The sequence below is a fragment of the Dromiciops gliroides genome, chromosome 6 (genome assembly GCF_019393635.1).
Source record: "Dromiciops gliroides isolate mDroGli1 chromosome 6, mDroGli1.pri, whole genome shotgun sequence".
In the NCBI taxonomy this organism is placed as follows: Eukaryota; Metazoa; Chordata; class Mammalia; order Microbiotheria; family Microbiotheriidae; genus Dromiciops; species Dromiciops gliroides.
In genome coordinates this window covers 101,184,845-101,197,346 of record NC_057866.1, presented here as the reverse complement: position 1 = coordinate 101,197,346, position 12,502 = coordinate 101,184,845, and the positions used below count along the sequence as shown (strand labels likewise).

Below are 12,502 nucleotides of genomic sequence, written 5' to 3'. Positions count from 1 at the left end.
GAGGTTGTGTTATTCTGGCCGCGGTCCTGTGTTCCAGGTATGGTATCCGATATTCGAGGGTATGGTCTATATTCCAAGGAGAGCTAACGTGTCTTGGGGCTGCGTTGCGCTGGCTTAAAGCTGCTGCCTCCAAGGACTGCCTTCCAGAGCGCCTTCTGCAGCCTAGCACCATCGCCAGGGGCAGAGTGAGCATCAGATAAAGGATAAAGAGGAACAAGGGCGGCAGCAGCATCCCCGAGTCCTCTTCTCCCAGCAAGGAAATCAGGGCAGGCCGGCGGATACGTCCAGGGCGAGCTCTAGAGGATGAGGCCACTGAAAAGCGAAGGCTTGACTTTGCCTTGGCGCAGGAGGTTCGGAGGGAGGGGAGCAGCTCTGGAGATAGCAGTGGTCGTCTTGGTTTGTGCACTGAATCCACCACGTGGAGCTGTCCCCATCCCTGTCCCCATCCCCGTCCCCGTCCGCATCCCCATCCACGTCCCCGTCTCTGTCCCCGTCAAGGGCCCCGTCCGGGTCCTCGTCCTCGTCTCCGTTCTGGTCCTGATCTCGGTCCCTGTCCTCGGGAGCAATTGTGTACTCGTTCTCACACTCCTCAATCCATCTCCGGCACCGAGCATCCCTCCTCCAGCCCCGGCACCGGGGGCATTGCACGCTCTGCACGCACCCAACTGCAAAGCCCGGAGCCTGGGGCGGGGGTGGGGGACATAAGCACGAGAGGCACGGAGAGTGGGAGCAGTGGGTTATGGGCCAGACAGACGGGGGCAGGGGGACGCTTCCTTTCTCAGATCCCACTCCCAGCCCCCTCCCCAAAGTCCTTTCTCTCCCAGAGCTACTCGTCTCCCCCCTCCCCCGCCCAGGCCCCTCTTCTAAAACTACTTCGCTGTCCCAGATCCCAGGCGCAAGGGTAGGAGGGGCTCGTGAGAAGAGACCATAGGAGCCTAAGGGACCGGGGGGTGGGGCACGGGGGAGTGGGCGAGCTGAGGGGCAGGGGACTGTAGAGAGCAAGGTAGGGAGTCTAGAAAGGCAGGTGGGCTCTGGGAGAGTAGGGTGGTAGGGGCCGGGGCTTCCAGGAGAGCATCGGGCCACCGGCTCCCATCACTCACAGACTCGGGAGCAGAGAAGCCTGGGAGTTATCGGTGCTGTCGGACCCCGGCGGTTTGTCCCCAATCTAAGTTGTTCTGCAGTTCATTCCCGCCGTAGATGACCCTGCGAGGCCCGGGACTCAGCCAGCCCCAGATGGAATAGAGGAGCTGGGGGCTGGGGGCTGGGGGCTGGGGCTGGGGCTGGAGGGTGGAGAGGAAAGCCATAAGGCACCGCCCCTCCAAGATCAGCCCCGCCCGGCCTCTTTTCTCTACCCCAAACCTAAATCTCTCCTCTCCGCCCTTAGTTCTTGTTCTCCCATCTTAGTTTTCTCCTCCCGGCTTTAGCTCAGCCTTTCCATCTTCGGTCTTGTCCCCCACTTCCCAGAGGCTTCCACATTTGTCGCCTCCACCCGCCAGGACCCGAGGTCTCACCCCTGCTGTTGGAGCTGCCCGGGCCCCCTCTTCTCCAGTCTAGTCCCAGCTCCTGGGAAGCGACCCTGGCCCTATTGTGACCCATTGGGTGGGGGTGGGGGTGGGGGTGGGGGCATCCCAAGGGCCGGAACTGGGTGGGGAGACATGTTGGAGGACACCGAGTTTTCGATACTAGGGGGTAACCCCCCCCCTCCAACCACTGTAGAATATAAGTTCCTTGAGGGTAGATACTATTCGTTTTTGTCCGTGTATCCTGAGCCGCTAGCATAACAGCCACTTAATAACTCTACGGAACTGAATGGGATCCACCCTGGGTCTGAGGAGAGGGCAAAAAAGGGAAGAGAATGACTGAAACAGTTCCTTTGGGCTCAGATAGACTTTTAAAGCGGAGGGAATTTCGATCTTCCAGAGCTAGACTGCCGACCCCAGCCTCCAGATCTGCCCCGCCCCCTCCCACATCTGTACGGTCCCCGTCCCCTCCCATCCGCATTTGCAGCCTCAGCTGTAGTTACCATAACGGGGAACGTGGCAGATGGTGGGGGCGGAGAGAAGGAAAGTGGACTGGGAGCTCCGATGCCAGTGTTCGCCTCCAGTCCTCGAGCCTGATTTTGAACAAAGATGGAACCTCTCCTTCCCACCTTCCGCACTCCTCCTCAGTCTCAGTTTCCTTCCCCTCAACATTCCCTCGGAAATAGTAGAGGGTATAGTCGGGCTGGGCTCCAGGAAGTCTGGGTCCGCAACTTGGCCTCTTCTGCCGTTCTTCTTAGCTCCTAGGGTCTTTCCCCAAGCACAGTCCCCTCCCCCATCCCTCAGATCCCCCCTCTTCTTGGCCCCATAGGACCACACTCCTCCCACAGTCCCGCCCCCTGCTAGAGCCTCCCGAGGGGGATGGAAAACGGAGATTCCTCGGCCATGCATCCCTTCCAGCTCCTCCGGATATAAGGGGGGTTGAGGGGGTGTTACTGGACAACACGAGGAATGGGGGAGTGGGAAGTTGTAGATAGCATCCCGGCACGTGGATGAGCTTCTGTCCTCCTATCTGGCCCGTCCTCCTCCAACTCGCAACCTCCTGGATTTCACTGTCCAGAGGTTCCTGGCAGTACTGGGGTAGAGGAGGGTAGCTAGAGGAATACACGAGGAACCGCCTCGAGTTCGGGCCTCAGTTTCCCGGCTTTCGACTCCATTTAGTAGGGGCCGCTGGTCGGGGGGAGGGACCTGAGCTTGGAGCGTGTCACCAACAACCTCCCCTCACTTTCTGGGTTGGGACAACTTAGAGCGAAGGGGGAAAACAGGAGGAAGGGGCGGAGGCGAGGGGGGGGGGGGGGGGGGGCAGGGCCGTAGAAGGAGCCAAAACCAGGAGGGAGACTCAGACCGACGGACTGACCGACGGACAGACATCACACAGCTTCTCCCGCAATCCATCCCCTTGTCTACCCCCTCCATGCCTTGGCCATGCGGGGGCTCCTGCTTACCCTGACCGTCCTGGCACAGACCTCTCGCCTCAGCCTGGGGGCAATTCCAGCCTTTGCCAGCCCAACTACTCGCCGCCGGACCTCGGAGTCCCAGGTCACCCTAACCCCCAGGCCTGCAATTTCCCCGGAGCCTACCACCCCATGGTCCAGGGTCTCCCGAATCTTCGTCCCGCAACTCCCTCTATGCCCAATCCCCTTACCCCTCGTCCCCCGGCCCCTGAGTCCCTGACCCCTAGAATCCCTTGGTTCCCCTGCTACCTCTACCTCACGACCCGGAACCCAGACGGCTCCGGTTCCTCGAACCCCAAGGCCAGGGACTCCAGCTTTCCGAGCTCCCCACGCCTACACCCCGAGGCCTGGAGGGCCCAAAAAGGAGGCGCAGAAGAAGAAAGGTGAGACTCCCGTCCCTCCTCTCAGGTTGGTCTTTTCCATGTTCGGTTCAGTTCCATAAATCTTTGTTAAACTGAATTGAATTGTCTCAAGGTCTGAGTCTAAGCCCATTTGGTACCTCCAGGAACCTTCATAGGAATCAAGCCTTTTGTGGTTCAGCCTATTCCCTCTCCACTCCCCTCCTCCTTCGAGTCACATACTTCTCAGCCCCTTCCCCCCTACACTCACTCAAAACCTTCCACACTCCCTCCCCCAACTCCCCAACTCTTAAACACACACACACACACACACACACACACACACACACACACATACACATACTTGCTTATTCACACTCCCACATTCTGGGCATTGGAGACTCCATCTGGACCTGGTCCCCCTCTCCCTCAAGGATCCCAGATTTAGAAAAGCTCTGAAAAGACAGGAGACCTAAGACTGGCAAGAGATGGGGTCTCTTGAGCTGGAGAGAAGATTTAGGGCTCAGAATAAGGAGGCAAAGAGGAAATAAACAGACGTAGAAGGGGGAAAGAAACAGAGCCAGGGGAAGGGAGATTTGGGAGATAGAGAAGAGATAAGGAGAGAAACAGAAACACAGAAAAACAGACAGGAGAGACAGACAGAGAGAGAAAGAGACACAAGGGGGACACAGAGACAGGAACAGAGAAAGAGAAAAGAGTAGGAGAAGGGGAGGGAGGGAAGGAATGAGACAGAGACAGACAAGTCAGATACAGAAATCATGAAACCAGTAGAGACAAAGGTAGAGAAAAGAGACAGAAAAAGAACTGGTGAAAGGGAAGGATGAATAAAAATGACGAGAGAAAAGCAATTGAAGCAGAAACAACAAATGTTTGGTAAATTGAATAGGAACTGTGTATGAGGGGAGGAAGGGGAGGACACAATATCATACATTGTCCCTAGCCCAATCCTCCACCCTCAAGATCATGAATGAGGAATGTCTGTCTCCAGGGATCTAGCTCAGCTTTTGCTCTGCTTGGATCACTTCCAACCTTCCTGTCCTTCCTCCCTCAGCAAAACCAGTGCTTCGGGTTAGGGTCATCAAGAAGAAGAAAGTTGTTGTGAAGAAGAGGAAGAAGCCGGGTCCAACCCACCCAAGCCCAGGAAACCAAGAGATCACTCAGGATCCCAGTGCCAGGTAATTCCCAATTGAGGGACGATTCAGTCAAGGAAGGAAACATCCAGACACATACACTGACGCCTACATGTAGATACAGATGCATTGAGATACACAGGTTGATACACACACACACACACACCCACACACACACACACACTATAAACCAAACCCCAAGTGTAAGGAAGGACTCACGCTAAGACAGACAGAAACACATGCGTTATAGATCCCATCTTTCTGTGTCCCCCCACCCCCTCATTTATTCCTCTTACACAGGCCTGCCCACCCCTGGGGCTGGAATCTCTTCGAGTCTCTGATGAACAATTCCAGGCGTCTAGTAGCCAATCATTTGGCCTGGGAGCCCATCGTGGAAGGCTCAACATCCAGGTCAGAAACTCTCCTCCCCAAACCACCCCCATGTCAGAGACCCTCCCCGAACAGGTAGCAATCTACCCAAGAGATGCCCCATGTAAAGCTTTCTGCAAAGACAGAGAAAACTCCTCCCCCCCCCAGAACTCTTAGCAAATCAAATCAAATCATGGAGAATGCCCTCTCAGACACTCCCCCTGAAAGAAACTCCTCCCTTGCATACTCTGTGCCCCCTACCCTCATATGTTGTCTTCTCTTGATGTCTATCTGTCCTGCAGTCGGGCTTAGAGGATGGGGATCTCTTTGATGGGGCCTGGTGCCAGAGTTAGAGGATGATCGGCCTTGGCTACAGGTGGATGCTGGTCGGATAGCCCGTTTCACAGGTGTCATCACCCAGGGCAGGAATTCCATTTGGAGGTGCTAAGGACAGACAGAACAGGCTGGGTTGGGCTGGGATGAACTGAAAGGAGGAGGCTGGTTGGGCAGGACTCAGGACAGAACATTTACTTGGAACCTTTGCCCTAGGCAGTGACTATAGAAGGACTTATGGGTACCTGGGTCTAAGGTTAGGATTTACAACTGGGAAAGAACTTGGGCTTGAGAATCAGGACACTTTGACTCTTCTCCTGGCTCTGTACCAAAGATATGACTTTGCTTCTCTTTGGGGACTCATTTTTCCCCAGCTGGGGAAACGATCCCTAGAGGATGACATTCTAGCAATGACTAGAGCTGGGCACAGCATCATGGGATACTGAGATCAGGAACTGGGTGGGAGAGGGAGAGAGAGACTCTTATCCCTGAAGCCTTAGGATTTCTTCTCCTCTCCCCTACTGCAGGTATGACTGGGTCACTTCCTACAAGGTCCAGTTCAGCAATGACACTCTTACCTGGTGGGGCACTAAGAAACCGAAGCAGTGGACGGGATGAGGTGAGTGGGAACAGGAGAGGGTGAGCATGGAAAGACAGGGAGGGTGGGCTGTGGGCAGACCAGCCTGTCACCAGTGTCCCAGAGCTCAGGCCTCCCTGGCTTCCAACTCTCTCATTCCTTTAGGATACACCAGACAGACTCTGCTCTGAGCTGGCTGAGACACAGGAAAGAGGGACGTGGGGAGATAGAGAGATAGACAGTCGTAGAGAGAGAGGAGGTACAGACACAGAAATAGACAGAAGGAGAGGGTAAGACAGAGAGGCACAGAAAGATGTGAGATATAAAGACATAAGGGGAGGCAGGGAGATGGAAAGACAAAAATAGACTCAGAGACCACTACTGAGGTCCTAGGCTCTTTGGGGTGTGGGTAGGGTTGGGCGGGATGTTGTTCTGGTCCCATATGTCTCTGGAGTGGGAGTCCCTGCGAGTGAATTATGACTCCTCTCCTCCTCAGGTATTCCCTGGGAATTCGGATCCTGACACACCGGTGCTGGCACTGTTCTCTCGGCCTCAGGTGGCCCGATACATAAGGCTACTCCCCCAGACCTGGCTAGATGGGGGTGCAGCCTGCCTCCGCCTTGAGGTGCTAGCCTGTCTGCTCCCAGGTGAAGACCCAGGGAGAGGAACAAAGCAGGATGAAAGGTCCAGGAAGCAGTGGTTGGGGGAATAGAGGAAGGGGGAAAGTTGTGGCTGGGGCTACAAGGCCAGGACAATGAGTCCTGGGGGATCACTGGGATTAAGGGTGGAGGAAGGCCAGGTAGGATATTGGTGACGAGGTCTACCCTGTTTACCCAGACCCCAATGGGCTCTTCCCCCGAGAGCCTCAGCTTTGGATCTTCAGACCCTCTGGAGTTCCGCCATCACAACTACAAGGATATGAGAAAGGTCAGAAACTCCCCTGAACCCTGAGCCTCCCTCTCCCCTTCCCAGATTCCTCCTTTAACTACCCTCATTTCTCTACTTCACCACCCTCACAGCTAATGAAGAAGGTGAATGAACAGTGTCCCAACATCACTAGAGTCTACAGCATTGGGAAAAGTCACCAGGGCCTGAAGCTCTACGTGATGGAAATGTCTGACCAGCCTGGTGAACATGAGCTAGGTATGGACCTGGGGCTCAGGGAGATAATCCCAAAATGACCTTCTAGAGGACGCTTTACAGAATAGCAGAGCTGAAAGAGATGAACCCCCATCTGAACATCTCAAACATGTCAACCAGCTTTAGCATGAAAACCTCCAGTGAGGAGGTCCTGCTCTCCTACCTGCTCCGATGTTTCTAGTTCCACTCTCTATTCCTAGCTGTTCTTGCCGCTCCCCCCCCCAACCACCACAATCCCATCCCCCAAGTCTGGAGGCCTTTTTGCCTTCCACATCATTCTGCTGGCTCCTCCGGGGCTTGTAATCTACTAAAATTCCGAGGTTTTTTTCATACAAACATCTCTCCTATCCTTCTGAAGTTGACTATTTGAACCCAATTATAGAACTTTACATTGGTCCCTATTAAATTTAATCTTGTCAGACCTAGCCCATCATTCTGGTCTGTCAAGTTCTTTTGCAATCATGACTCCCAGCTCTGTGTTATCTACACACTTGAAAGCCGTGCCATGTCTATCTTCATCCAAGTCCACTGATAGAAAGCTTAAAATGACAGATCCCTGTGGCCCGCTACTTAGATACCTCTCCAAATCAACATCAGTCTATGAATGATTGATTACACTTGGGTTCAATCATTTACTGTTTACCAAATTTCTCTCAGCCCTCCCACTCCATTCTCTCCACAAAGATAGCACCTGGGCCTCTGCCAACTGCTTTTTTGTGTATCTCTGCCCATGATATAGGAGTCTAGTTGCTCTTTTAAGAGAGGATTAAAAATAACTGGTATTACATTTTAAGCTTTGTAAAGCACCTTACATTTATTAACTCATTTGGGCTTCGCGCAACCAATGTGAGGTCGGTACTACAGTCATTATTTCTTCTCCCTTATTAAAACACCTTTTTCAGGGCTTTCCTCCCTGATAACCTGGAAAATAGGTCTCCAGTCCTTGAACCTGCTCTTCTAGGAAGGTGCCCAGTCTGCACTTTGTATTTGGTACAGTGCTTACAACAGCCCTGGAAGATAGGCAGGGCATGGGTTATTGTACCCATTTTATAAAGGGAGGAAACTGAGACCAGAGAAGGGAAATTGACTCATCTGAAGCCACATGGATAGTGACCGGGCAGGATTCAAATACCCAAAGTATGGGGTGGGGAGGTGAAGAACTCCAGATCTGGAGTCAATGAATTCAAGTGTGAAGCCTAGTTCTGTTTCTACCCATGTGTTCCATAAAATGAGAAGCTAGAATAGGGGTTCTCCATTTTTTTGTGGTCAGGGTCCCCTTTGGCAGTCTGGTGAAGTCTATGTATCTCTTTCTCAGAATCATCTTTTAAGTGCATAAAATAAAATACACGGGATAAATGACAAAGGAAATCAGCTATGCTGCAATACCGTTATCTATCTCTTTTACAAAAGCAAGTTCCAGAACACTAGGTTAAGGATCCCTGGACTAGATGAGCTCTTACATCCCTTTCAGTTCAAATTCTTTGATCATATGACTTCCAGACAAGGGCCCTTTCTACAATCCCACCCTAGAGTTAGGATTGCACAAGAACTATGGGAGAGATAACAGAGAGGCTGGTGACTCAGCATCTCATCCACCCTGGTAACAAGTAGGGAAGGGATCAGAGACAATAGGAGATCGCTAAGTTGAGAATCAAAAAAAAAGTTGGGGTCCCCAAAGCTCCAGTGATTAGGAAATCAAGGTTAAAGGAGAGAGGTGGGGAATGGGGAGGAGAGGCAATGGAAAGCATTGAGGGGATGACAGGGGGGCATGGGTTATGTGTGTAAAAAGAAGTCTAATGGAGACAATAGGTGATACAGAGGTGAGAGGGGGCAGATGACTCTGTGTTCTCCCAGGGGAAGTCAGAGGTGAATGAGCAGCTGTGAGCTTATGTCAGGTTCCCCACGGTATGTGAGGTGAATGTCTCCCTGAGGGTCGATACAGGTCTCTGACCCAGTCCACAAAGGGAACTGAGATGTAGGGGCTTTGACTTCACATCCCTTCAGGAGACCCTGGGGTTACCTCATGGATTGTACTTCTCTAGGAGAACCTGAGGTGCGGTACGTAGCTGGCATGCACGGGAATGAGGCACTTGGCAGGGAACTGCTTTGCTGCTCATGCAATATTTGTGTCTCGAATTCCTCCGTGGGAACCCTCGGGTGACTCGGCTCCTCACAGAGACTCGCATCCACCTGCTGCCCTCCATGAAACCCTGATGGCTATGAAATAGCTTACCGACGGGTATGCCCCCTCCCTTTGACCTCCAAATCCCAGCTTCCCCGTATCCTGATGACTACAAGACAATTGATACCTAGATATGACTTTGACTCCTAAATCACGCCTCTGTGAGCCCTAGCCCTTCAGGTTAGCCAAAGGCCCATATATAATCCCTGAGCTCTACCTCCAAGATTCCAACCCCTTGGTATAAACCCTGACTATGAAATTACTTGGGTGTGGGGTCAGTGTCACTCCTGGTCCCCTAGTTCCCTAATCCTCCATTATTCTCTGTGAGCCACATAAGTGTTACTCCCTAACTCTGGACTCCCAGACCCTGATCATCCTACGTCCACTCTAGTGGCTGTATTTTGAGCTTGACTGTCATGTTTAAGCCCAGAGCACCAGCCTCCAGCCCTGGTCTGCAAGTCTTTAAGGTCACCTATACATTTTTGAGTGGTTTTGATTCTGAGTTCTGTTTTATCCCACAGGGTTCAGAGCTGGTTGGGTGGGCTGAGGGACGATGGACCCACCAGTTCATTGACCTGAACCACAACTTTGCTGACCTCAACACACCTTTATGGGAAGCTGAGGATGATGGACTGGTGCCCCATACCTTTCCAAACCACCACCTGCCACTGCCAGCTTACTACACAATGCCCAATGCACAGTGAGTGACCGTCACCTCACTGGATACTCAGAAACAACTCAGTAATAAGCAAGGATACCCCACGATGACCACCTAAAGATGGTCAATAACCAACCCAGGAACACTTCAGCAACCACCTCAAGGCTCCTGGGAAGTGCCTCTCACCTTGCTCTGCCCTCCATCCCTAGGTGGCTCCAGAGACCCGTGCTGTGATTGACTGGATGCAGAGGATTCCATTTGTTCTGAGTGCCAATTTACATGGTGGAGAACTGGTGGTATCTATCCCTTTGATATGACTCGGGACACCCTGGGAAGCCCGAGGAGCTCACTCCCACACCCGATGACCCTGTATTCCGCTGGCTCAGCACTGTCTATGCAGGGACCAGCCGAGCCATACATGAGCCGGGCCGCCGGGCCCTGCCACAGCGAGGATTTCTCACCCCACGGCCATATCATCAATGGTTGCCGAATGGCATTCAGTCGCTTGGAGTGCGTGAGCCCTACCCCTACCCCAAAGTCCCTGTACCCCCAGGGGTGTGCAAGCCTCTGGCCTATGACCTCTCCTTCCCAGGGTTCTGTGATCTTCTGCCTGTGCCCCCAAACCCTGTGAGCCTCCAATTACACTCAGCAACAACCTTTTCCATGCAACTGTGTTCCCTAACCTGTACCAGTGTTTACCCTGTGAAGCCCCCTCCCCTGTGTAACTGGTTGGCTGTAACTGTCCTGTCCCTAACCATGTGAGCCACCAGCTCTCCACGACACCTCTATCCTGGGTGTCATTTTATCTGTGCAGTGTGAAGCCCCGAGAGTAACATCACCCTTGACCCTCAGGTATGAATGACTTCAGCTACCCTCCACACAAACTGCTTTGAGATTACAGTGGAACTCTCCTGTGACAAGTTCCCACATGAGAGTGAGCTGCCCCAGGAGTGGGAGAACAACAAGGATGCCTCATCACCTACCTGGAGAGGTCTCACTCTAATCTCTGACCCTGCTTGTGAGCAGGGATGGCTCCTACCCAATCAACATCTCTGATCCCTCCCCGCCACAGAGGGGCTTGGCCTGGGGGCAGCTGTGATCCCTCTTATCACCTTCCTCTTGAAGACTGGCAAAACTCAGAGGGTGGATGGGTAGGGGTAGTGGGACCCAAGCCCCTTCTTGTGTCTGTGCCTACCCCAGGTGCGAATGGGCATTTCAGGGCTGTGTTAGACAAAGACACAGAGCAAGGCATCCCAGATGCTGTCATCTCAGTGGACGGCATCAACCATGATGTTACCACAGGTAGGTCAACATGAGTGGCCAGAGTAGAAGACTCCTTCTTACCCCAACACAATGAAGCCCAAACAGGATCTTCCATCCTTGAAGTTGTGGGGACCCTGGGGATTAAGGGGAGGTCCTGAGAGTTGAGGAAGGTAACTATCTGATTTGGAGTTTCAGGGAATAAAGAGGTCTGGGAGAGTTGAGAGAACTTCAGTTTGAGTAGAATCTTATGGAATGGGGGAGGGCAGGTTGGAATTGGAAAGATGAGGCTGATTGGGATGGAAGACCCCTGAGGAATGACTAAGGAATTCTAGAATGTGGATCAAGCTTTGGCTTTGGGGGAGTCACTAGGGTTTGGCTGGTGTTGTGGGGGACCTGAGAGTGGCTAGGGCTGGCGTGTCCCCTGGATGGGGGGGTTCTATGGAGGTGTCTTTGAGGGGAAGCTAAGACCCCAACATTTGGAAGGAAGGATCTTGACTAGTTATTGGAAGGGACCTAGAATAGGGGAGTTACCCTTCCCTGGAGGAAGACCCAAATCTGAGAGTAGTCCTGTGAACTGTGGCAAGGGCAGGTGGGGCTAGTACGGTGGGATCACCTTGGAGGAGTAAGAGAGTGACTTGGGTCCTAGATTTGGGGGAACCCTGCAAGACTCAGGGGGCAGGTAGGATTCTGGGTGTGTGTGTGTGAGGTGGTTGGCACGGTGTCTGAGGGAAGAGAGGGTCTTCGGTTCTTCCAGCTTTAGAATCTTATATGCCCATGTCCTCCTCCCCAGCCCCAGGCGGGGACTACTGGCGGATGCTGACTCCCGGTGATTACATGGTGACAGCCAGCGCAGAGGGATACCACTCGGCCACCAAGCCCTGCCGAGTCTCTTTCGAGGAGGGTCCCACTCCCTGCCACTTCCGTCTCAGCAAGACACCCAAGCAGAGGCTGCGAGAGCTCCTAGCGGGCAGGTGCCAAGGTGCCCCCCGACCTAAGGCGGCGGCTGGACCGCCTGCGGGGCCGTGGGGTGCGGGGCGGGTGGCGCAGGACGCTGACCTGGGGGCTCTACAGGCAGGACCTGGATTAAAGCCTTCATGTCTCCACCATGTGTGTCAATGTCTGTGGCTCGAACCTTCCCAACTAGTCCCTCATCCATCCATTCACTCATTCATTCATTTGTCATTTATTTAAGGCTTGTTAAGCACCTTTTGTGGACAGGGCCCTGAGCAGGGCTGGTGGGACATTCGTAGATGAGGACACAGATCCCTGTGCTCATGGAGCTCGGAGCTTAGTAGGAAGCTAAGGACGCAGGCACAGAAAACTATGACTACTCCTGCCAGGCTTAGTGATATGGCTCAGATAATGCCCGAGGACTCTTGACCCTTCTCGTGCATCCTGTTCATCTTTCTGCACAGATCTGGTTATGTCACTCGCCTGCTCTAAAATCTTCAATAGCTCCCTTTGACTCTGAAATAATAGTCAACGTTAGCATTTATGTA

At 53.1% G+C, this 12,502-nt stretch overlaps 1 protein-coding gene across 1 annotated transcript; it reads left to right on the top strand.

The window, feature by feature from the left end:
• The first annotated feature begins 1,622 nt into the window (after positions 1–1,622).
• On the top strand, positions 1,623–12,090 carry CPXM1 (carboxypeptidase X, M14 family member 1). Its single transcript, XM_043972240.1, is given in 27 exon segments — positions 1,623–3,144; positions 3,147–3,228; positions 3,230–3,375; positions 4,403–4,521; positions 4,782–4,892; positions 5,153–5,192; positions 5,195–5,291; positions 5,711–5,777; positions 5,779–5,802; positions 6,257–6,407; positions 6,598–6,632; positions 6,634–6,687; positions 6,780–6,903; positions 8,943–9,002; positions 9,005–9,105; positions 9,107–9,139; positions 9,604–9,792; positions 9,950–10,081; positions 10,083–10,175; positions 10,177–10,224; positions 10,226–10,250; positions 10,593–10,612; positions 10,614–10,711; positions 10,919–10,959; positions 10,962–11,042; positions 11,794–11,969; positions 11,971–12,090. Coding segments are annotated over 27 exon segments (2,448 nt in total). The 5' UTR covers positions 1,623–2,963.
• The last annotated feature ends 412 nt before the right edge of the window (positions 12,091–12,502 follow it).